The following is a 27,056-nucleotide window of genomic DNA, read 5'->3' on the forward strand; positions in this document are numbered from 1 at the left end:
TTCTCTTCTGTTCATTCACTTTGCATTTTGTTAATAAAAATAAACTATTAACACTTCCATTTTTGAAAGTATTGTTACTTTGCAGCATTTATTTTTGCATACCTACCTAAAACCTTTCTTTGCAGTAATGTATATTACAGAAATTTCCCTTGGTAGTAGCAAAACTTTTTTACACTACTGCTACATGCACCAACAGAGCCTGTATTTACTTCACCCTTTTTTTTTTTATCTAATATTCACGTTTGTTAGTGATTAAAGTACAGGTAATAATAGATAAACAGGTACTCGGCCCTTCAATGATCCATGGCTAGCACATCGCGGTGGGAGAGGTCCGTCAGTATGTGATCTCCTCTCCCGTCTCAGGAGCGGACTACTGATCATTTCCCACTTTTCCAGAAAGATACCATCTGCTAATTTGCGGTTTCCATATACGTTTGTCCACCGCTGTCTAATTATGTCAACTGTGTGCGCTGACTTTTATACACAAAATTCGCAAACTGCGCAGCCGTCACTCTCCTCCGACGGCCGTCAATGCCGGGAGGTATCGGCTCTGAGCGGGGAACTTGGTACCTTCCAGGAATATGGTTATGGCCATCCTGTGATTCACTGCGCCCTCTGCCATTTACCGATAACACCGGTTGTCTATCTGTGGGTGACGGCGGTTACTAAACCGCTGTCATGCCTGAGCCGTCAGTGAGAACTGTCTGGTTCTCCCTCCATCTCACCCTGATATCCAACAGCCGCATCCACCTGCCTCCTATCTGTAGCCCAGATGACCCCCACCGTCTACTGTGCTGTTCCGCTAACACCAACTGAAGACACAAAATTAAAGTATTAACATTATAGACTAAAATAAAAATATAATATGCCAAGTGCACAAGGAGTTGGGCTTACTTTTCACTTGCTGTATAACAATGAGGAGCTACAGGGGGTTGCAGAGGGGAGTCCGTCAGCACCAAGATTAACAATTAGCTAAAGTGTCAACTCCACGCTCCCTCATACAACCCCCTTGGTAACAGCGTCCCCCAGATCGGATGCAAGAGGAACATCAATTTACTCTGGTACCCTCATAGAATGACACAGGATACAAACACACTGTCTGGGCCAGAACACCTTTACCCCCTCGCCCCCAGTAGGTTTCATATTGCTGTTCAGATTGTGCATTACTGGATGCCCACAAAAAGCTGAATTTGGAGCCCTCACGTTACTATGGACATGAAACTTGCACTTCATGTGTAGGGAGAACGGCCGGACCGTCTAACAAAAATAAAAATCACAGCACAAGGTATTTCTACAAAAGAAACCGCATTTTATTTAACAAGTCTGGGTGGCTGAAAGCCAGGAGAGGGTTCACATACAGATCCAGAGCAATAACAGTGGCCAAAAGGTCGTCCATAAACGCAGTGAGCGAAAGGTTTATTACTTTAGCAGAACCAATGCCAGGGAAGAAACGGGGGAGGGGAATAAAAAATAGACGGTATACAGATTAGTCGCTAGTTCCAAATCCTGATCCGTTAGCTCTGCAGTCAAAACCAGAACTGCAAAAGTACCGCATAATGCAAAACAGGCCGTCTGCACAGAAACTGTACCTAGAGGAGAGACAGGAAGATTCGAGAAGCAGTGCGGAGAGTCCACTGTAGTCTTCAGGGGAGAGAGGCGCATGACTCCGATAGAACATACACAGGTTATTATTGGGAATACAGGAAACGTTCCCCAGCTGCACAGAACACAGATAAACACGTTCTAATAGTATTTACACAAAACTATGTTCTCTATAAACTTCTTCCCTAAGCCTGTTCTAACTCTCCCCTAAATACCTCAGGGACCCCACATTAGCTGCCCGGCAGAGGTAGATTTCAGACTAGCACACACACATAACCCCAATCCCCCGTTGGTCGTACTATAGACTATGAAGCAGGAACTGCAATGAACTTGCCGATTATTTATCATGGAATTGCTCTCAAATGCTGCCCCCTAGTGGGCAAAACTAACACGTACTGCGAGACCCCCACACCCAGGAGAACAAGCTTGCAACCTGTTTAATCATGTTTTATTACAAATAAGAAAAAAACTGAACACTAAACATGCAAAATGCAACAAATACGGTATAAAAAAAAAACAAAGAAAAAAAACAACCCATGGCATTTAGTTATGTTAGAACATAAAGCACTGGAAGAGGGAAAAAATAAAATAAAAATTGGGGTGGGTAATGATACGATGGGTTTCAGAAGTACACATGGATCGACGCTGTGTCTGGCGCACTGTCCAATAAATACTTTAGAACGTGAGCGAATGTACTAATATCATTGGTCAAGTAGTGGGATTTTACACAAACTAATCTGTATAAAAACGTCACGCCAAACATGAAATGAGAAAAAGTGGCGTCTGCCATCCCGGCTCAAATGCAATTATTCTCCACTGCTTTACGGAGCCGGCGCTACAGGAGGCACCATGGGAGGGGGGGTTGGTCCATCGCTGGGTGGTGGCGGCGGCTGCTGTGCTGGAGTTGGGTCTGTAAAAAGAAATATACAAAAGCATTTAATATATTGTGGCTGCTGTGTGGTGTGATAGTGCGGTTCTATTACTGTGCAGAGTGTGCAGCGTGGTTACATTGTGCAGAGTGTGGTTACATTGTTGTACAGTTATATTATTGTGCAGCGTGGTTACATTGTGCAGAGTGTGGTTACATTGTTGTACAGTTATATTATTGTGCAGAGTGTGGTTACATTGTTGTACAGTTATATTATTGTGCAGAGTGTGGTTACATTGTTGTACAGTTATATTACTGTGCAGAGTGTGCAGCGTGGTTACATTGTGCAGAGTGTGGTTACATTGTTGTACAGTTATATTATTGTGCAGCGTGGTTACATTGTGCAGAGTGTGGTTACATTGTTGTACAGTTATATTATTGTGCAGCGTGGTTACATTGTGCAGAGTGTGGTTACATTGTTGTACAGTTATATTATTGTGCAGAGTGTGGTTACATTGTTGTACAGTTATATTATTGTGCAGAGTGTGCAGCGTGGTTACATTGTTGTACAGTTATATTATTGTGCAGAGTGTGCAGCGTGGTTACATTGTGCAGAGTGTGGTTACATTGTTGTACAGTTATATTATTGTGCAGCGTGGTTACATTGTGCAGAGTGTGCAGCGTGGTTACATTGTTGTACAGTTATATTATTGTGCAGAGTGTGGTTACATTGTTGCTGTACAGTTATATTATTGTGCAGAGTGTGGTTACATTGTTGTACAGTTATATTACTGTGCAGAGTGTGGTCACACTGTGGGAGATACAGTATTATACAGGAAGATCTTACACATGCCATTAGGAGCCATTGGTGCGCGTGGTCCCATCATGCCCCCTGGTATTGGGGGGATTCCTGCCGGAGGAGTGGGGTGAGGGGGTCCTGCTGGATGCATATTGGGCATCATCCTGCCAGGCATAGGGGGACCTGACATAATGGAGGTCGGCCCTGGTATCTGACCTGCAGAAATAAATTAAATGTTTAATTCACTGTCTCACCCCCCCCCCCCCCAGTCACAAGAACCCCTCTTCCTGCACCGGTCATTCCCTCAGGTCACTTCTAACATCTCCCTCATCCATAGCCGTGTCCAGTCCACAGGCTCAGAGCCAACAGCACATGGGTCACTACACCACCAACACTCGCTCCACCTCTTCTCCTGTGACGCTTGCAGTTTAGTCCACATCTTCAACCAGACCCCTCAATCTGTCCTGAATGTGGCATTGCAACTAAACTTTCTCTCCCACCATTCCTCTTCCGTTGTACCTCTCTTCAAAGCCCTCCATTGGCTCCCCATTCCCTCCAAAATACAATTCAAGAGACGCCCTATAAAGCTCCTTAATGTCTACCCCTCCTACATCTCAGACAATGACAACTACTTTGCTACTCGTCCTTTGTCTGCCAATGACCTTCACCCATCGCCACCTCACACCGCTCCCCACCATGGTAACGCCATGCCCGTCTGACTAAACTCGCCCAAACTGCCAATCTTCCCAGCATTCTCTCAAAATTCGCCCTCACTCTTACCCACTCTGCCCCATCCTAAGACAATTCCCTCCACACACTCCATCTGCCCCTTCCATCCTAATGTGTCCATCTGCTTCCAGCTCCTCATCCTCTGTAGGTTTCCGTTGTTCTAGTTGTGTCTTATGTCCCTGTTGCTCTACGGTCTCTTCTTCATTTTTACTGATAGTTTCCCTTACTCCTTATCTGTATATTGTTCTGTTCATATTTTGTTGCTGCAGATTCTGTTGCCTTATAAATAAACTGCGATGAGGAATTACACGGCACACGTATTAAACACGAGTCTGTCATGACTTTATCCCACCTTAATGGCTACGTGGTTTACAAGCACTAAATCATGTACACATGCAGCACGTAGTCTGTGCCCAGCTCCAAGTGTAAGAAAGATGCAATGATAAAAAATGCCACAGGAACAATTCCTTACAGACCAAATATAATATACAACATGGAAAAATGGCCCCAAATCCATGATTGCTGCTATTCTGCTGGACAAGAAGCCAGGAGGGCCAGGAATGTTGCAGTCATTGTAATAATCTGTCACTTATCTCATCGGATACACTTCTGTATGTCCACACGAGGGCCCTGAAAGGGGGGAAAGGAGCGAGGGCCCAGAAAGGGGGGAAAGGAGCGAGGGCCCAGAAAGGGGGGAAAGGAGCGAGGGCCCAGAAAGGGAGAGAGAGCGAGGGCCAGACGGGGAGAGAGCAAGTTCCGAAGGAGGAGGCAACAAGGTCTTAGTGCCACATGGGGGAAGTTTTAACAGAGAGCTTATAATAGTTATTTTAGAACTTGTTTATTGGATGCATAATATATTCCTGTACTAAGCAGTTCTGATGTTTACAGATACAATATAAATGGGAGAATACTGTGTATCTGTTAGTGAAGGTTGTGCAGGATTCCACAGCAGAATATGTTATTTTCTCCTGTTTTGCGATTCATACGATTTAGGGGCCTGTTCACCAACAGTAATGCAGCCATGATTACAGTCAGGTCCATAAATATTGGGACATCGACACAATTCTCATATTTTGGGCTCTACACACCACCACAATGGATTTGAAATGAAACGAACAAGATGTGCTTTAACTGCAGACTTTCAGCTTTAATTTGAGGGTATTTATATCCAAATCAGGTGACCGGTGTAGGAATTACAACGGTTTCTATATGTGCCTCCTACTTTTTAAGGGACCAAAAGTAATGGGACAAACTAAACAATCCTACATCAAACTTTCACTTTTTAATACTTTGTAGCAAATCCTTTGCAGTCAATTACAGCCTGAAGTCTGGAAGGCATAGACATCACCAGACGCTGGGTTTCATCCCTGGTGATGCTCTGCCAGGCCTCTACTGCAAATGTCTTCAGTTCCTGCTTGTTCTTGGGGCATTTTCCCTTCAGTTTTGTCTTCATCAAGAGAAATGCAGCTCAGTCGGATTCAGGTCAGGTGATTGACTTGGCCATTGCATAACATTCCACTTGTTAGCCTTAAAAAAACTCTTTGGTTGCTTTTGCAGTACGCTTCGGGTCATTGTCCATCTGCACTGTGAAGCGCCGTCCAATGAGTTCTGAAGCATTTGACTGAATATGAGCAGATAATATTGCCCGAAACACTTCAGAATTCATCCTGCTGCTTTTGTCAGCAGCCACATCATCAATAAATACAAGGGAACCAGTACCATTGGCACCATACATGCCCACGCCAGGACACCACCACCACCATGCTTCACTGATGAGGTGGTATGTTTTGGATCATGAGCAGTTCCTTTCCTTCTCCATACTCTTCTCTTCCCATTACTCTGGTACAAGTTGATCTTTGGCTCCTCTGTCCATAGGATGTTGTTCCAGAACTGTAATGGTTTATTTAGATGTTGTTTGCCAAACTCTAATCTGGTCTTCCTGTTTTTGTGGCTCACAAATGGTTTACATCTTGTGGTGAACCCTCTATATTCACTCTTGTGAAGTCTTCTCTTGATTGTTGACTTTGACACATATACATCTACCTCCTGGAGAGTCTTCTTGATCTGGCCAACTGTTGTGAAGGGGTTTTTCTTCATCAGGCAAAATAATTCTTCTGTCATCCACCAGTTGTTTTCCGTGGTCTTCAGGTCTTTTGGTATTGCTGAGCTCTCCGGTGCGTTCTCTCTTTTTAAGAATGTTCCAAACAACTGATTTGGCCACACCTAATGTTTTTGCTATCTCTCTGATGGGTTTGTTTAGATTTTTCAGCCTAATGATGGCTTGCTTCACTGATAGTGACAGCTCTTTGGATCTCATATTGAGAGTCGACAGCAACAGATTCCAAATGCAAATGTTACACCTAGAATCAACTCCAGACCTTTTACCTGCTTAATTGATGATGAAATAACGAGGGAATAGCCCACACATGTCCATGAAATAGCTTTGGAGTCAATTGTCCCATTACTTTTGGTCCCTTAAAAAGTGGGAGGTACATATAGTAACCGTTGTAATTCCTACACAGCTCACCTGATTTGGATGTAAATACCCTCAAATTAAGCTGAAAGTTTGCAGTTAAAGCACATCTTGTTTGTTTCATTTCAAATCCATTGTGGTGGTGTATAGATCCTAAAATATGAGAATTGTGTCCATGTCCCAATATTTATGGACCTGACTGTATATTTATATAGAATGTTACAAATACCAGACAGAGCAGCATAACTCTGGCAATTATAGACTGACTGTATTGCAATAACCTCTTTACGATAACGAGATTAAAGTGATCTTTAATATCAGTATTATGAATTCACGGCTTTCTGCCTGAGAATCACACACTACATCCCGTTTATTTATGTCTTGGCAGATTTACTACATAATATCTCTTACTGGGTCTCTCTCGCTACAAATGGAAACGGCCCCTCAGTCCTCAGCATTCAGCGTATAACAGAACAACCTACAATGTATATAACTGAAGACATCACGCCAAGGTGCTGTGTTATACAATACCGACCACTGTGCTGGGATATTAGTGCCAGGGGTGGTGGCCAAAGCTCTCCTGCCCTCTAGTGGCAAGTAGGTGTAACAACTGACCAGAATATTTATAACAGCAACGCAGGCAGACATCAGAAATTTACTAACTGGAGGAAATCTGCAGCAAGATTTCCCTATGGCGGTAAAAGTTGGACAAGCTGACACCTCTCCCACCCCAGTAAGTGCTCAGAATACATACCTGGCTGTGGGGGGTGGGAAGGAGGCATCTGGTGATGTACGGCATAAGGAGGTGGCTGCTGATGCCCCATTATCCCAGAGAGGGCAGGAGCCGTTATATGGCCCATGCCAGGCCCCGTAGCGCTGGCGGGGTGCTGAGCGTTCTGTCCGTGCTGCTGTTCCATCTGCTGCCGCGCCCTCAGCTCTGCATACTTCAGCTGCTCCATATGGAAGTTCTGCCGCTCTGTGAGAAGCTGCTGCCGCTGCTGTTCCAGCTGAAAGTGACGGAAGAGGTTACAGCGCCCCCTACTGGAACCCACGTACACTGCACTAAGGTGGTGAACGTTATACGATCCTTCTACACTGCAGGCAACCAGACATGCAGGGCGTCCTGAGGACACAGGATGTTCTAGCTAGGTATCAATCCCACTATTAAACCAAGTTACAGAGACCAGAATATAATATAAGTGTACGTCTTGCTCAGTGCTGTTGCTTTATGACAAACATTAAACAATGGGCAACTTCTAGACTTTGTTTCTATCTAATCTGCATTAATAAGATGCCGGCAGTAAGGTCGGTGCTTAAGGAGCTGCGAGGATTCTCTTAGAGGGTCTGCGAGGTCCAGGACATCAGACGTCTAATCCAAACACAGCTCTGGGGCAGCAAGTATGACGTGTCAGCGACTGCAAGATTGTCAGACACAATCAGGATGATTGACAGAGCAGCAGACACAGTCCGACAGCTCAGGAGTCACAAACAGAAACAGACCTCAGGTCAGAGATATAATATGGAGACAGGGCCAGGTCATGTAGAGAGCAAAAGTATTGTAGACATGGCCAGTGCTCTGGTAGGTAGTTATGTAGGTAGGTATCTTTATAAAACTGCACACAAACTGAGTATTGCATCCCTCTTGTGTAACTACAAGTCCCAGCAGGCACTGCCTAGCTCATGTAGAAGACTCCACATACGACAGACCACTTACCGCTTCCTTTTCTCTGTCCATGATGGTTTCCAGCTCCTCAAAATGACGCAGTTTAATCTCCAGCTTCTTCATCTGCGTTTCCACGAGCAGCGCCACCAACGACTTTATTTTCCGCTCCTCCACGGCAGCCAAATGCTGAGAGTTGGCGAAAGATAGGAAATTAAACAAATGGACAGAACCCCCTCTAAACCACCAGAACCCTCCCAGGATGTGAGAACACTAAAAGACCCCAGTGACACCTCAATATCGTCCCCAGACACCAGAGAATGGAAGTTACACGGGAGCAAGACCCTCATCTGTTGTGCACCACAAATTCAGAACACAGAGGAATATTTGACGACGAATTCCAAGGTGACCATTACGATTATTTTCCACTGCAACTTACCAAATCACATGCATCATAATACACATTACTGAGCAGCCTGTATGGATTCCAGCCACATGCTGCCATATCTGCAGTGATCGCAGGCACCTGGCCCAGCACAGTAAAGTCAATCTCATGCCTAACAGTACTCTTAGAAAATCATGGGGCCATTAGACATTTGATTAAAGTTGTCAGATGTGGACCAGAGTCGCCACTATCAGCTGCGTGGCCCAGCGCCCAATAGCTGAATCCCTCCCAATGTGACCTCTGTGGTCACATTAGGCGCTGGGTCTTTGCTTGCAAATGCATTAAAGAGCTCAGGAGTCGGACTGGGGCCCCCTTCTGGCGGTTTGTGAGATCACACAGAGGAGACATGGGAGAGAGTATTAGTATGATCTAGGAAAATTAGTCTGCACTCACCTTGGCTTTGGTGGCGGCTGAGGCCAGAGCGGCGGCGGCAGCCATGGCGACGTTACCCTCAGAGATATCGTTCTCCATCTTCTTTTTCACTGGGTCGATTTCCTTAGAGGAGTCGGCATTTTCTTTTGTTTCTTCCGATTCGTCTTCTGAGGAAATAAAGTAAATCCCTTACTGGAGACATTGGTGACCATAGTCACTACAACAGGGCGACATTCGCTAAGTATATTATATATAGTGACATCTGAGATATAAGTGGAGCGGTGGTTCTCAGCGCACCTGCTTTCTCCTCCGCCACCGGCTCGCTCTCTTCCTCCTCCGGTTTCTTCTCAGTGGAGGTGGCTTCCAGTTTCTCGCAGGTCTCCGCTTCACCGTCCTTCTCATTTTTAATTTCATTCTGCTAAATAATGTACAGTACAATCAGCTAAACCGAGGAGGGGGGGGGATTTCTGGAACTGGCGGCTTGCCCATTTCTATGAGGGGGGACGGGGGCACCTGCCAGGGAACTGGAAATAGAAGGGACTCCTCCACATTACAGCCCTGGTCTGTGCCAGTCACTTCCAATTAGTCCAAGTTAGTTTTGTTTCTTCCCGCCTCGAGCGCGTACTTTAGCGCCAGCCGCCCACACTCTAGTAGCCGCGCCTACATGCCAGTACACGTCAGAACATCATTCTTACAGTACAGATTGCTCCAAGCCTCCACTCTTACATGTATACGAAGATCAAGAGGCCATCAGCCAGAGCATTGTATACATTATATCAGTACAGGAGTATAATAACTGAACAGTGACCGCCTATCACAGACTATAGAGCATCAGGGTAACAGATGATATATAGCAGAGACCACCAGTAACTGACCTTCTCTGTCTGAGGAGGTTCCGGAGTCTCCGTTTCCATTTTGGCGTCTTCTGTAGTCTCAGCTGAAATAAGTGATTCAGAACACAAATAATTGTTAATACATAAACACACAGATAACTAGCGATACACAAAGTCTTGTAAAACATCCAGGAAACACTGACAGATGAGCTGGAGGGCGATTATAAACATGGAGTTTAGAGAAGAGTTTTAGAGTTCTCGGATGCCCAGACACCAGATCATTAGACGATCAAAAGCTGGAGGGAGGGGTCAGAGGGGGTTAATGCCGCCAATATGTACAGTGTATGACATGGTATTACTGCCAGACACTTGTTCACACTAGGGCAGGTCTTCGTTAAACATTATACCCATCAAGAACTGTGGCAATGATACCACAGCTGTATCACCCTCCAGCAAACCACCAGGGCCTTGTCCAAGGCTTACGCCAATATGAAAGCAGAGATCTACATCACGTATAAAAGCTCAATCATTGGAGACCTGTGAATACTTCAGTAAAGTCTCATACGGATACTGATGTTCTGCCTCATGTCACTGAACACACGGAGGCTTCATTCAGATTTAATCTTCCAAGAACCATTACATTAACAAAAAAAAAACAAAAACATAAAAATGTAGAACTTCACAGTGGTGCAGCACAAGCTTCCAGCCACAAGGTGGCGCTGTTACACCAAATGTTTCAAAACATTATCCAAGCTGAGAGCCATGATCCTAAGACCCCGACACTGCTGGCATGAAGGGAATTGATGGACACCCACACCCTACAAACCTCTGGTTCCTGGTGAGTATCAGTAGCTAAGTGAGGTAACCACCCCAGTGAGCAGAGGATGAACCATTGCTGGTGGGTGAATAGGATTTAATGGTATATACCAGGGGTAGGCAACCTGCGGCTCTCCAGGTGTTGTGAAACTACAAGTCCCAGCATGCTTTGCCAGTAGATAACCAGCAGATAGGTGGCAAGGCATGCTGGGATTTGTAGTTTCACAACACCTGGAGAGCCGCAGGTTGCCTACCCCTGGTATATACAGTGGTTATCACTTCTGGCTCACAGCACTGGGGTCATTAGTTCAATTCCCGACCACGGCCTCAATGGTCTGGAGTTTGTATGTTCTCCCCGTGTTTCCTCTCACACGCCAAAAAAACCAAAAACCATAAAACATACTAGTAGGTTAATTGGCTGCTGACAGTTAACCAGTTGTGCGGTAATCAATATAGAGCTAGCTCTAAAGGCAGCAGGAACAGATGTGAATGACAATTATCATCTGTACAGCGCTGTGGAATAGGTGGCGCTATATAAATGAATATTTACAATAAAAATCCCCCCTAACTTTTTACAGTAACGGGACAGAGGTATTTTCTTTGTATCCAATGAATGGCTGGAGAGCTCTGAGGAAGATGCACAAGATACGGAGCAGGAAGAGCTGATAGGGCCATAGAGCACTGCTCCCACCTGACCCATCTGGAGATAGCGAAGTACTCCTATAGCGGAGCTTTATATACACCTGGCTAATGTGGAGTGTGAGACACCATCAGTAACAGAGAAGGGACCACGCTAAGAACTGAGTTTTCTCCTTTTTATGGTGATTCATGAGAATAACAGAGTCCCCCCCTCATACATCGCCAGACCCTCTCCCTGACCTGAGACAGAGCAGCCAGGAAAGTTACATTTCTAGAAGGTGCAAAAACAAAAACTAGAAGCACCCGAGCTACACTAAAGTGTATACAGACCTGCGCCCTCTGACCAGATGAACGACACTGGCGTGCTCGCCCCATTAATGAGACATTTCTACTAGTTAATGACACTCATACAGATGGACTGGACTCACCAGACTTCTCCGTCTCCTCGGGGGCGGTGCCTGCTATGCAGCTGCTCTCCAGCCCATAGGAAGGATCCACTTTGCCCAGTGCCTTGGCCGCCTCTTGCACCTTCTTGATATGCGCTTCAACCAGCTCAAGGGGAACTTCCTCTCGCACCCGTGAGAACTCCTCTGCAATACATACGTCAGTATGAGGAGCGGCACAGACTTGCCCTATCCGGATTACCAATATTCAGGACAGATTTCCTCTTCGACAGGCGAGGACACAGTATACATAGTAGTAATTACCTAGAGCTGCTTTAGCAGCCGCAGCAGCAACTCTTGGATCAACGACTGAGGCCAGGAAGGCGACCGTACTCATCACCGGATTTCCAGACTGGCTGAACGGGACGGGCTGATAGGCCAGAGGTCCGAGGGAAGAATCAGAGTTCTCAATGTACGGGTCTTCAATAGGTAGTCGGAGGAAGTGAAGGATGCACTCGTCCTGGGTGCGGCTGCCCACGTGCTCCGAAACCTTGTTCCAGTCATCTTTGTACATTTCCAGAGCCTGCGAATATAAGAGGAGATGTTTGACAGTTTCCAAGACCAGACCCCAGATCCTCTCTCCGATGAATTATATCTAAGCTGACAGTCTCAGAAATAAAACTTACCTCCAAGAGGAGCAGAGTCTCCTGCTCTGTCCACTCTCTCCCAGCGCTGGCGGCTTTGCTCTGTGTAATGAACAGAAAGATAGTTATACAGAAGTGTTTGAGTTCCCGCATGAAAGAACCATAAATCAGCCCCACAACACACAGCAGATACCTCCAAAGAATACGCTCGACTCTCCCTACCTTGGCCAAAGTCTTCTTGGAGTAAATGTCTGTTCGAAGGCCGAAATTTTGTACATCGGTCGGCTTGTCTTTGTTTTTCTCAGGGAAATTCAGCATCTGCTGAGCAGAGGGCACCTAGGAGGAGACACAAACAGATTACAGCGTCTGTAGCCCCCCCACCAGGGAAGATACCACTGGGGAGTCACATCATACCTGTGGAGTCCTCATATGGAGAGGCACCAGGCCGGATGGGGTGTCCGCAAGCACGTTAAAATGAGGCGTTGGGGGAGGACCCATGGCCATAGGTCGGGAATCTGCATCCACCTGATAATTTACTAGTCCCCACTGCTCCAGGAAAGCATGAACTCTGGAACAGAAAGAAACAGACAAAGGTCAGATAGATAGATAGAGAGAGATAGAGATAGATAGAGATATATAGATAGATAGAGATATATAGAGATAGATAGATAGAGATATATAGAGATAGATAGATATATATATATATCTATCTCTCAAGCACTCCCCCTCCTGCATTCACCACGAGGAGCACTGCTAAACAATATAAATAGAATGCCACGGCGGTGCTTGGCAAGACTGGATTTTGTTTTTTTAAAGTAATTTAGTATATTTTATTGTCAAATGAAGGAATACCCATATCCAGAAAGCCCTGAACAATCTTACAAGCTCCCTGTCCTGGATACAGCAGCCCCCTGTACATAGAACTGACCTCATCACCGCACAGACGTCTCCGGTCAGGTTCCTCCTACAAGCAGTGCTGGTGAGATACTCCTGTGGGTTCAGGCGGTAGGTATCGATGATAAAGTTGCGGTATGCCAGGTATCTGGAGAGCAGTAACAGATGGAGCATTATAACCAGATATTTCACCTCCACAAAGTGACAATTGAGGCAGGGGCTGGGTGTACACCCAAATGCAGTGTGTGAAAAAGACTAACGGAAAATTATTTCAGTCTGAAAACGGAATGTTTCAAGGAGGAACGTCCTATGAGAGGGTGAAAATAACCTAAAACATGAAATAGGAGGTTCTATCCATTCCAATACAGCGATGTGTTACATGGAGAGCTGGAAGCAGATTGTATGGGGGCTTTACAATAAAATAGTATTGTTTTCAATACACTGTTAGAAGATGGAACCAAACCTTCCGAAGGAGATGAATGACATCTCCAGAAGGAAAAAGCCAGACAAATAGTAGCTGACCTCCCTAAATGACCCCCCCCCAATCCGCCAGTCACAGAACAGAACCCACCCCAGATGGATCCACCCCCGCTTACATTTCTGGGGTCTTGGACTTATTCTTCCCATTGAAGAATTCTGGAAGAGCTCGACGTTCAATGACGTGAATGCTGGAAGAGAAAAGACTCAGATTACACCGCCATCCTGACAACATAATAGCTGGTTCCTCTACGTCCGTCTATAAGCCATAGGCACCTGTTATAGTCAAACCAGGCTGCATAGCTGGGGATAATGATGTGGTTCGTTTGTTCCGTCACATTGTCTTCTCCGTTGTCCATCATCCGGCTCTGATCCCCCCGGCTGGGGTCTTCATCCTCCTGGAAGAACAGACAGGATCTCAGTCACCTCCCGGGGTATTACATGGTAGGATTAGTGTCACCAACAAGCGTGTAACACACACACAGACCGCTTACCTTCCCACTGGCAGCTACAGCCTCCTCCTCCTGCTCATCTGGAACAGAAACACGTGTGAATACACCATCATGCATCTGTCTTGCACACTGATCACGTGACGCACAGTCCCCTACACGGACTAGTGTAGGTGCCCTGCTTAGTACAGGTCATCACCGTGAGAGCAACATACTGGAAGTCTTACATTAATGTACAGAACATAGAAGACTTACCTAGGTCAGCGACCACGCCTCCCTTCACAGGCGTGTGCTCACTGTCCTTCTTCATGTTCACTACACAGAATGAAAAAAGCAGGATTAGGTCAGGTTTTCTGCCGTGCACAAGTTGTGTTTGAGTAACTTTGGCTTTGGATAGAAGTACCGGAGAAGTTATAAAGTAATGAGGACAACATGGCTGTGGGAAACAGACACTTGAGACGGCAATAAGTCTACTGAGGTTACATAGATTCTCTCTGGGGATCACACTTTGATGTCTTTAGTAGACACGTTCCAGAGACGACCATTTGTTATAAAATGTAAATATATTCTTTGTATTAGTCCCTGAATGTGTATAATCTGATTGTAACAGATTTTGTCTTGGACTGATGCTCATTATTGACTTTCTCAAAAATAAAACTTTAAAAAAAAAAAAAAGTAAATATATTCTCAATCATTAGAACAAATCTGGGTGGAAGCGACCAATACGGGAACCAATGGGTTCTGGATCATGATGGACAGAAGAGTGGCGAGGAGAGGAGGGGGAGGCGGTTACCATTTTTCGGAAGCAAGACCTCCTCCATGTTGGGGACTGGCGTTGGATCCTCCATATCCTTTGTGAGATCCTCCTGTTCGTCCTCTTCCTTCTGCCTGCTCCGTCTGCCATAAAGTCCTCCCTGGCTAATGGCAATTAATAGTTCACAATTAATAATTTTATTTATAAGCCATCAAGATCACAGATGTACAAAACATTGTAGGACAGAGTTTAACAAACAAATTGGACCTAAAAGTATAGAAAAGAAAAACAACACCCCCCACACCCCGCTCCCTGGGGCGGCACTATAGGTCTAATAGAATCAAATAGTTGATGGAAAATGTCACTATAGCAGATACATGTGTGACAAACATCAATGTATGTCCCATAAAACCAATATAGTAAAACAAATTAGTCCAAGTACTAGTCTGCGCTCGCTGCTAAACCTGCGACCGCGTCGAGAACAAACAAGCAAGCAAACAAAACGAAAGCGCCGAGTCGCCTATAGAAAAACTTGATCACTAACGCTGATTGATCAATTAAAAAAAAAATAATATATAGATTTAATTATCCAAAAATATATATAAACATTTATAAAATATTGATCAAGCTCATGAATAAGTCACTAAATATAACAATCTCATCAAATATGGCCTCATTAAGGAACTGTATCTAGATGAAGTCAGTGAACGTCTTATCAGCAACCATTTGTATGTTGCAGGTTACAATACAGATTTAGATTCTGACTTGCTTCAATCATGTGTAAATTGGCTGTTAAAACGTCTCCAATCTAGTACAAGATCTCACAACACCGCCCCCCCCCCCCCCTTTATCAGTTCCAGGAAAATGTGTTTCAAGTTGTTCGTAATCAGCCAATCAGCAGCACCCACGAGACAAACTGAATCAGCTGTCTGCAACATACAGAATTCAATTAGATCTATAAGCTCCAAAATACGTTTATGTCATTAGGGGACAACTCATCAGGCAGTGCTGGGTGCCTGGCACCCGCCTCCAACCCCCTGACCTTACCCTTTCTTTCCTGGCTTCTTGCGAGACTCAGCGGGGGTCTGTGGAGAAGGAGAACGCTTCCTTTTCTTAGCGCTGGCAACAGACTTCCGATCCTTCCTCTCTGGGCTCCGCACGGCCTAACAAAAACCAGGCAGAAATAAGCACAAAGATCACGACAGAAACCTGCGCACCCCGTTTATCAGACGCTGGAAGTAACTAGGGAAATCAGACAAACGCTGCAGTTATGTTTCTAGTGCTGTGTGAAACCCAAATACTGCATACAGGACAATAATACGGACGTTCAGACAACGTAGACAAATGTAACAGCCGAGATAACGGCACAAAAGCCGCCAAACGTCAGGGAACCATTGTAGATGCAAGTTATCCTTCTGATATGACCCTAAAAGGTGTCCCAGCAGCACTCTCAGCTATAGCATGCTGCACCCATTTATTCATAGCAAATAAAGGGAAAAAAGGGTAAATCAAAGCAAAAATTGGGTTCGGAGAGCAATGAAAATGCACGAGACATCCGGGACCACTCTGTACCTCCTCATTCTTCAGGGAAACCCGCTGCCGGAAACTTGTTGCCTTCTTATTCTCATCAGTCTCGTAGTCTTCCTCGTTCATCCACTCGTTAAATATATCTGTGTCCAGCAGCCACTTTGCATGAACCTAGAAGCATTGAAACGAGCAGATTTAGGACACTCTGCGTCTGCAGACTCGTTATCAGATATAATTGAACACGTAACTTACTTTCCATGGTTTCTCTGGAATTGGCGGATCTTCTATATCAGCTTCGAGGTCTGTGACAGGAACCCAAGCATCGTAGCTGGTGTAAAAATATACAGACCGGGTTAGAAGAGGACGGAACTCAGCAGAATGCACTTTTATAAAGGACTTTAACACTACATTTTTATTCTTTATTTATATTTGCATAGCAAACAAAGTATTGGCATGCATAAAAAGGGGCATAGATGCAAGGGAAGACAGTGTAATTTTGCCACTGTATAAATCGTTGGTAAGACCTCATCTTGAATATTCAGTACAGTTCTGGGCACCACTCTATAAAAAAGATAATTTGGAACTAGAAAGGGTTCAGAGAGGGGTGACAAAATTGATAAAGGATATGGAGTCATTAAGTTATGAGGAAAGGTTATCCAGTTTAGGCATGTTTACTTTAGAAAAGAGGCGTCTAAGGGGAGATATGATTACTATGTACAAATACATTAGGGGTCAATACGGAGAACTTTCATGGGAACTTTTTACCCCAAGGACCATACACAGGACACGCTGTCACCCCCTAAGGTTAGAGGAGAGGAAATTTCACAACCAGCAAAGGAAGGGGTTCTTTACAGTAAGGGCAGTCAAGATAAGGAATTCATTGCCAGGGAAGGTTGTGATGGCAGATTCAATAGATATGTTTAAGAAAGGGTTAGACAAATTTTTTGCGGAAAAGTGTATTCGGGGATACGACCGTTAATTACAATGAAGGATGGTAGTGGATATAGGGTAAAAATAGGACTGCAATTTTGAGTCTGGGGAGATTTTCACAATTGAAACAGATTGGCGGTTGCTTAATCTGGATCAATTTCAAAATATAAGTGCAGGATCACAGGAGATCCAAAATAGGCTGAACTTGATGGACTGGTGTCTTTTTTCAACCCCATCAACTATGTTGATGGGGTTATGTATCATCTTTAAAGGCTGAATGCATATAAATATTCTTGTTAAAGGATGCTACCTATGCTCTATAATGCTGTTAGTAAGCTTAGTTGCACAGAACGCCATTTACTACAGGGCCGTTTGCCTTCTCTTCCCTTCATTTTCGCTCAGCTTTCCTCTCACAATCCCATAGGCTGGAGGTGCGGCCAACGGTAATGACATTAATGTCTCATAGGGTAGAGCCCCGAGTTCAGGACGTACCTAGTATATCCATCTGTTAGAATTCACTGGGAAGTCTTATTTATTCACTATGTCAGACCAACTTCTGGCAGTCCTGGTAATTCAATGTTTCCCATTTACTTAAATTAAAGGGTCAACAACATCTGTGCTAAAGAGGATTTTATTTGAAGGATAAATGGCTAAGTGAACATTGTTAAGTGGAGTAACATTAGATAAACCCGGTTCTCCAAAGCCCTGAACCCCCCCTACTTCAGCAAGTTCCCGCTATTGTGCCTACGGAGGGAGCGAGGAGAGTACAGCAATGATCTGCCAGTGGTGGCACAAAGGACGGAGGGGACCAGCAGGTGGAGGAGGACCGCTAGGACCATCATACAAGGGATATCATTTACAACGGAGATTTCTTTGGAGCACATTTCTAAAACCTCTTCTCTGTATTCAGGGACAAGCGATAAGTAGCCCCCCCAGTATGGAAACTACCAGCTAGGGCCCAAGGGCAGACATGGTCTACCTAGGTCACCTGCCGGGCACGGCCATAGTCCACTCACCTGTCTGGATAGTAACCCCAGTGTACAAGAACTTGTTTATCTTTCTTTACGACAGGTCTCAACCATTCATCTGAAATGAGAGAATCTATATGAAGACAACAGATTATACATAGAACATCCGATGTGAAACACCGAGTGCTGGGCCAGAAGCCGAGTGTGTTATAGAAAGGACCACGCTAAACAGCTACTAGACGAACGTATGCAATTCACCCAGCAAAGTGTATATACAATCCGTATAGACCATACATACATTACACAGAGCTTACTCACTACATACACAACGTCTCTACAAGTGTATATACAATCCGTATATAGACCATACATACATTACACAGAGCTTACTCACTACGTCTCTACAAGTGTATATACAATCCGTATATAGACCATACATACATTACAGAGCTTACTCACTACATACACAACGTCTCTACAAGTGTATATACAATCCGTATATAGACCATACATACATTACACAGAGCTTACTCACTACGTCTCTCTACAAGTGTATATACAATCCGTATAGACCATACATACATTACACAGAGCTTACTCACTACAAGTGTATATACAATCCGTATATAGACCATACATACATTACAGAGCTTACTCACTACATACACAACGTCTCTACAAGTGTATATACAATCCGTATAGACCACACATACATTACACAGAGCTTACTCACTACATACACAACGTCTCTCTACAAATGTATCACACACGATACAGAACTTGTTTCCTTACCATCATCCGGTGAGGTAGGAATGGGGTAAACGTGATGTGAGGCCTTCACCTTCTCTTCTGTAATTGTACCCTACATTATACAGAGAACCAGTTCATTATTTTGCAGTTTAAATCTATAATTGATAAAACAGAGACCCGAGAAAGACCCATCACCTGATGACGTTTGACAATGTCTTTTAATTTATTGGACAGCTTCAAATCAATTTCGGGGATGAGGTAGACGACCGGTCTGCTCAGGCAGTTGTTCTGCAATAAATCACACAGAATGAGGACAATTCACCAATAATACTGTAGTAAACTATAAGTCCTAACCTGTCCGATATCTACCCGAGCACGGGGATCACACGGCTGACGGACCCGATACACCGGTCACATGTGGACGCAGCGACGACCCTACGCGGTTTTCCCCCTTATGATCACTTGAATTTATTGGCACAAACATACCTTCCAGCAACTTCAACTAAATACATATTACTAGCTACCGTCTGTGCTTTTCAGCCTTGCATTTATACAATGAGGGGTTATTTCATTTTGTTGGCACGGGACACAAAGCTACGTCCTACCCAATACAAAACACAGAACAGCCGTGTTGTACCCAAGGGCGACGGAAATAATAAGCTCTGTCCAATATAAATATATCATCTACAGGCAGAGACAGTAAGAGGCCACGTACTAGCCAATAAGGTGGAAAGCTCTTTTAAAGAGACAGTGACCACAGATGTATCTGAATACGGACAAGTAAACATATATTTGGGGGGTAACAAGAATTGCACAGGAGTTGTGGGTACCCCACTCTGGGTAACAGCTGAGACGTGTTACCTGCATTAGTGTCTTCTCAATAGCCATGAACATCTCCACGTTGCGGTCCATCCTGGACGGATTCTGCAAATCAAACCTCCGCCTGCGGGAGAGAGAACAGTCACAGCGGGAGTAAAATCAAAGTAATGCCGGGCGACGTTATAAAGCAGGCACTAAGGGTCCATACCATCCTTGGTCGGTCCGATGCTTGTATGCGGCCCCCAGAATGTGACACAGGGCACCCCCTGCTTTGAAATCCATGAAACACTTTATCTGCAGAAGACAGAAGAAAACAAAGCCCATCTTAACGATGAAGAGGCAGCAGCGTGTCATAGCCGGCATTCAGCAGCGGTATCATAACAAAAAGCTGCACCCTTGACTCAAACCCCCCCCCCCCCCCCACCCCACCCACCACCTCCAATGTCCTCGATTCACACTGCACAGGAATTAGAAGCTTCAGACTGCACTTGTTTCCAGGGCAGTCTGCAGAACATGTAACACAGATTGTGGGGGTTCTGCAGAACAAGTAACACAGATTGTGGGGGTTCTGCCGAACAAGTAACACAGATTGTGGAGGTTCTGCAGAACAAGTAACACAGATTGTGGGGGTTCTGCAGAACAAGTAACACAGATTGTGGGGGTTCTGCAGAACAAGTAACACAGATTGTGGGGGGTTCTGCAGAACAAGTAACACAGATTGTGGGGGTTCTGCAGAACAAGTAACACAGATTGTGGGGGTTTCTGCAGAACAAGTAACACAGATTGTGGGGGTTCTGCAGAACAAGTAACACAAGATTGTGGGGTTCTGCGGCTGCCAGACACTCACAGGCAGTTTGGTGAAGGCCGGGTTGGTGACGTGTCGTCCAAAAGCATCTTCCTGGAACTGCAGGAGTTGCGAGACCAAACAGCCAGAGCTTTATTTGTTGGAGAATCAGCCTGAACGTACTGCAAAGAAAAAACACAATGGATTACACACTCAGCAAGTAACGATCTCCTGATTCTAGCAGCTCAGCAATACAAGGCGCAGTCTGTCCCAGAACTACTTCAGAACCTCCTGGATAACACAAGATTTCCATGTCTGAGATTTGTAAAACAAATGCTCCATGAACTCTGCAAAACATGTTACCACATTAGCCACAGGGGGCGCCGTTTCATGCCTATGTACATTACATTGACAGACATAACAAGGTACGTAGAGAGTGTGGTCTATGAATTATACACAACATAAGGTGCTGCCAGACAAGGGACGGCTCAGTGTTGCTCTTACACAGTTCTGGCTCCTACATAACTGGACGGTTATTTGGAGTGATAATAAAAACACAGACATTATAAAACAGCCTTATAATAAGATCCCAGCAGCGGTGAACAAATACCACAGTGAGGAGGATATTGGGAGCCAGTAATCTACAGCACAGGACACAGACCTGACAGTAGCCTGAAAATACTACATAGAAAGCAGCAGAACGGTGACCCATATTATAATAAATCTTTAATACTATAATGCAATGTAGCTGCTCTATAAACAATGTAATGTAGTCAGATTAGTGGACAAGGAAACGAGTACGACCAATACGTCATCCACAGCGGAGGGGGAGGATGCAAACTGTACTGGGGGGGCAGGCTGGCCCCCCCGTTCTCAGTGTCACTTACAACCTGGACATGGTGCAATGTCAGCCAAACACTAGATCACTCGTATACCAGGAGAATGCTACATAAAAAGGGTTTTACCACTGAATACACGCGGCACAGATAGGCGCTGTGTGGGGCAGAATTTCACCGTCTCCCAACTGTGTTTCTGGCTTCACAGACTTAATAAAACACATCCAAACACTACGACTTCCATAACAACCCCTCCGGAAAGCAGCTCTAATGCAGGTGCAGAAACTCATCGCGGAACACCACTGACAGACACCGCGAATGGGAGGTATAGGCAGAGTCTGGTCATTATCAGAGTACCGTACAGAACCCTCAATATGCCCAACGGTGAGACCCTGGAAATTGTCGATATCTGAGCCCATCTGGGCAGACAAATGAACCTAATATAGGAGATCACCAGCCCTCGCGTGAGTATCCGGGAGAGGTCAGTGTCCCTGTGCTGGACAAATCCCCGGAGCCCGGTGGTAACATCCAATTCCAGGGAACAATTTCTATAGAGGTCAATCTCTGGCTTCTTAATAACATCCTGTGGTCTCCTTAATTTAAATTAACAGGTCCTGAATTCTGTAGTTTAGTCATCACCTGACATATAAATCATTAATAAACGTGGAAGGACGGTGTCAAGACTCACAAAACCCTGGAGAACAGAGACCAACGCTCACAGATGTGGCATAATTCCTAGACTGGGATCATCTCTTACACAAGCACTATCCTACGCCATGGGTTAGTCTATCAGACACTGAATCATTTCCATTTCCTAATAGAGAAGGCCAGGAATATAAGAATATGCACAATTCTTATGTGGAAGAGCATAGAAAGCTGGGACACCAACTGAGTGCAAGAATTAGTTCAGAATCCTGCATTGTATAAATATTATAAAGCACCAACGGTCCATAAAGTACTGAATAAAGGTGAATTACAAGGACAACAGAGAGAAGTAGAAGCTTATTATCTACAGACAGACCTGTCTCGACATAAGATTCACTTGGCCATTATCTAACCCTAGCACCTTATGTACAGCATGACCAACACATGTAGGTGTGTAATCATTTGTAGCCGTCTCTATTCTTGGGATGATATGTACAGGTTCAGTAACCGTTTATCAGACCATACAAATGCATGCATTACAAATATAAAAGTAACACAAGGGATAACCTCGAAAGGCATTGATGCATACTGTAATAGATGTCTACAGTGTATATACAGTGCGGGGACAGAGCTTAGGACATGCTCTGATTACCATATCTCACTCTGTCTCCAAGACTTATCCCCACTTATAGAACTCAATATCTGCCTGGCCAGACTCTCCACCGCAGCCCCCCAACTTTGTCTTTCCACAGCCTACCCTGCCCCCACAATAGCCCGTCCAGCCCCCACATGATAATACATGTTCTTCCAGTCCCAGAGCCCCACTATCTCCTATTGTCCCAGCATCACCCTCTAGACTGTAAGCTCTAACCTCCGTCTACAGTCTGCACCCTGGTATAGAGTGTTCCCGTCACCCTGTCTGACTGGCGATGTAGAGTTCTGTAGCACATTAGAAATATGAAAACAAAATGTAAAAAAAAACACCTCACAGAAGCGCAAGTGTATCCTCTCTAGAGTAAAACCAGAAAACTATATTGACATATGTTTAAAATTTATTATGCAATACAATATCATTAAATACATAAAACATAAAATAAATCCACATGCCCTCTGAGGAAACCACAGTGTTACAGTGGAGAAACGCATTAGGTTTGCATTCTCTGTCAAACAATATATATATAGGACCTTTAGGTGGACTTTTTGCTACATATGATATATACATGCTAGACAAGTACTGCTTGGTATTGTGCCCAAAGGTGGGTAAGATCACTGTGGACAACCTTATGTTTACTAGACTGTGGAATTAAGACTTGTTATGCGGTTCCAATGGGCCGGAATGTAGAAACCACTAATAGAACTACATGAGTCAGATGGATTGATGGCAATTGCTTCTATTAAAGTGACACAGATTAAGTGGATATCCAAGCGATTGTGATCTGCAGCAAGCGTGAACGGTTTGTGCAGACATAATTGACATTGGATATAATTTTTTTCCAATAATTGAATCTATAGGTGTTCCTTTTTGAACGCAATTTATCATAATCGAAATGGTCCTAATTATCGGCATATGAATTTATTTTATATGTTTAATGATATTGTATAATAAATTTTAAACATGTCAATATAGTTTTCTGGTGGTATTTTACTCTAGAGAGGATATAATTGGGTTTCTCTCTTTTTCATTTTGTTTTCAATTGTTATGAAGTTGAATCACAACAACTTGTTGAGTAGCTCCGTATATCCCCTCTGAGGTGTAGAAACTGATTTTGTTTAGAGCTTATATATTTAATTTGAATTAATTATTCTTTATTTCTCTGTGGTTGAGGATTTAATAATAATTAGCGCTTGGTTATATCCCTATTGCCTATAGGGTTAAAGTTTTACAATAGACATATGCTAATGATGCTTGCGAACAGGCCAGATTTTATGGATAGCACAGCTTCAGCACTAGTGCTTTCATTTGTATACTGTGACGTAGAAGACAGACCCAGCATGTTAATAACATGTTAAACATATGTGCATTCTTTGACCAAAACATGGTCTAATTAGTGAAGGAAATCAGGTTACAGTTTGATGGAAAACAGTTCTACGCTAGATTGTATTCATTGTTTTTATGTATGTAGTGATGCGGAACGAGAACTGCCGGGATGCTGTATGACAGCAAGTACAGCATCCTCTGCAGTATGACTGGTACCGGCCAAAGTGGGACAGGAACAATACAAGAGGCAGCGGACAGGTTGGGGATAGTGCCGACCAGCGAATAAGAATTCTGAGACAGACATTAATATAAACAGAATTCACTTCAGAGGGAGTAGACTCTAATACAGGCAGTTAATGAGCTGTGTTACGTACAAAGCCAGCACTCCTAAATGTGTATAAGTGCGCATTGCAAGAAGCCACTACTGTTATACATACAGCTTCTGACAATTCACAAGATGACAACAAGCCTACAACCACCTACACTTCCCAATATGATCACAGAATTCATATATATCCTGACTGAATGTTGATTGCGAGGAGCAGGATAAGGGTCACACACTAATTTCCCTGACCAGCAAAGTGATAATATAGTGCCCTACATAACAAGTAGTGTAAATGTATAGTGCCTGGTTCATATATTTGTGAATATTACATGTAGTCATACGGGGTAAACTTATATTAGGTTTAGTGATCAGTTACAACACTTTCACCTAAACAACATGCGCTCTGCCATAGCTCCTGTACAGTATAACTAGATGTATTTATTTACTGGTTTTCCCAATGTAGCTGGATTAGTTCAGCGGTCACTGGCATTGGCAGTTTCACCTACAGTAGAGGCTGAATCCAGTTACTAAACACATGATAATCCAGCGTCATTACATTGTGCTACATATACTTAGTGTACAGACACATAAAGAACCCAAATGATGAAATTTAACTTTGTAAAGAAGGGTCAAACGGAAAGTTTGAGATCTATTAGAAAAAAACTGTCACAAGGTGAAAACTAACTGAATAGTAAATCTGACCAAGGTAAGAGCTACAAGGTAATGTGAATGTAAACATTATTTTAATACCAATCTCGAAAGAATAGGAACCATCAATATATAATTGATCGTTTTGCAGGATATAAGTACGATTCATACATAAAGTGATCAACTTCTCCTGGGACAGAGCTTCATACTCTTATCTACACTGAATTAACTCGGGTTCATTTATATTGATATTAAAAAACAAAACACCTTTAAACAACAACAATTTATTCATTAAACGCCAGTTTAAGTGGAATAACAGAAGAGTAGAGCGTTCTGTCCAGGGGAAAAGAAATGGAGTATGGAAACCTGCAGCAATATCTGTATTTCACAGAAAAGGGTAACCAATGACTTTCAGGGTAAATCCTATTGCTCCCTAATCAGTCTGACACAACACACCCAGCCGAGGCCGGCTCTATATACACCATAAAAGCAATATAAAAACACACAAAGAGCAGCACCAAGTGACACCCTGCAGCTACTGGAGTTACTATAACCCGGAGGATATACTGCATCTCTTTCTGTATAACTAGTGAGACTCTGTATTGGTGTCTCCCATCAGTCGTCTAGCGCAGAACCATATAACGGACCATGAACTGAGGGTTCACCCTACACCAAGACTGTTGATGCCCACCCAAGATATACACAACAGGGCAGATGTCCAGTGTACAGGGAGTATTCCAGTTTCAGATATCACACACTGAAAACAGTGTATATAATGTAGCCCAAGCTTCTTCACAGACATCCCCCTCCTCTTGTCTGACTCGGGTACAGAATCTCCCACAATGTTCCAGATTCCCCCAATCCAGATATTCACTCTACTACAACTAACAATAATACAGAGACGTGGTCCCCAATGCCCCTAGGTCTAGAGGTCCCTCTCCTCTAATGTTTCTGACTCAGCCCAATGTCACGGCTGCAGACCTCTCCAACACAGGTACATCGATCCTGCTACCCGAATGCCTTTGATTCATTCCGCAGCATAGAGCTCTCCCATGCTCCCAATATCCAGGCCAGTACCCCACATACCTCCGATTCAGGTACAGCAATCCCCTAATGTCCCTGTCTCCGGAGACACCCCCCCCCCTAAGAAAAAAAAACCAATACCTCTGATTACTACAGACCCCCAACCCTAAGATCTCCCCCATGCTCAGATACACCATACTTCTGACTCAGGTACTGCCCCTCCCCCATAGATGTCTCAGGTACAGACCTCCCCCATAACTGACTCAGGTACTGCCCCTCCCCCATAGATGCCCCCTGTCTATGGTATAAGCCCCATCCCTGTGTACAGAGATCCCCCAGGTGACCACCCCCCATAGCTCTGACTTAGGCCCTGTCCCTCCTCTAATACCCCATAGTTAACATTTATGCCTCAGGTACAGACCCTCACCCCTGGGTACAGAGCTCCCCCCATGGCCCCCACAGATCCCCACAGGCCGCATTCACCTTCTTGTAGTTCTTCCCGATCCACACTCGGACACAGTCCAGCTGGGACACGGTGTCCGGGCTCTCCCAGAACTTGCTGACCGGGCCCCCGTCCTTCCTCCGGGCCAGGGCCAGCGGGGCCCCCGGTCCTCCTGCCGCTCCGGCCGCCATGGAGTCCCCGTCCTCTTCCTCCCCCTCACACTCCTCCTCTTCCTCCTCGTCTTCGTCCTCCTCCTCCCCGTCCTCCTCCTCCTCGGGATCCCTCCGGGGCTCCTCCCGCCGCGGCCCGGCCTGCTGGTAATGGCGCTCCCGTGTGGCCGGGCTTCCGTCCTCCCCGCCGGCCGCTCCTCCTCCCCGGCGGCGCCTCCGTCTCTGCCTGGAGCCCGCCATCCTGCCGTCCCCTCCTCCTCCTCCGCCGCTGCTGCCGTTACAGCCGCCCGGGAGCCCGACCTGCCTTTGTTTCATCTCCGCCACACTCGCTGCCTGCCGGGAAATAGTGGTGGCTAGATCCGCTTCATCCTCTG

At 44.8% G+C, this 27,056-nt stretch overlaps 1 protein-coding gene across 1 annotated transcript; it reads right to left on the bottom strand.

The window, feature by feature from the left end:
* Window positions 1–1,288: 1,288 nt before the first annotated feature.
* Window positions 1,289–27,056, bottom strand: SMARCC1 (SWI/SNF related BAF chromatin remodeling complex subunit C1). The gene is given in 29 exon segments (XM_075214200.1): window positions 1,289–2,512; window positions 3,318–3,485; window positions 7,226–7,478; window positions 8,186–8,320; window positions 8,970–9,115; window positions 9,246–9,366; window positions 9,824–9,885; window positions 11,665–11,826; window positions 11,944–12,202; window positions 12,306–12,365; window positions 12,486–12,599; window positions 12,678–12,831; window positions 13,192–13,305; window positions 13,754–13,825; window positions 13,911–14,032; window positions 14,129–14,166; window positions 14,339–14,398; window positions 14,877–15,001; window positions 15,885–16,000; window positions 16,410–16,535; window positions 16,617–16,692; window positions 18,311–18,380; window positions 19,055–19,124; window positions 19,208–19,300; window positions 19,874–19,955; window positions 20,040–20,125; window positions 20,679–20,758; window positions 20,761–20,797; window positions 26,554–27,056. Coding segments are annotated over 29 exon segments (3,534 nt in total). The 5' UTR covers window positions 26,998–27,056; the 3' UTR covers window positions 1,289–2,423.

Source organism: Mixophyes fleayi, chromosome 5 (assembly GCF_038048845.1).
Source record: "Mixophyes fleayi isolate aMixFle1 chromosome 5, aMixFle1.hap1, whole genome shotgun sequence".
NCBI classification, from domain to species: Eukaryota; Metazoa; Chordata; class Amphibia; order Anura; family Limnodynastidae; genus Mixophyes; species Mixophyes fleayi.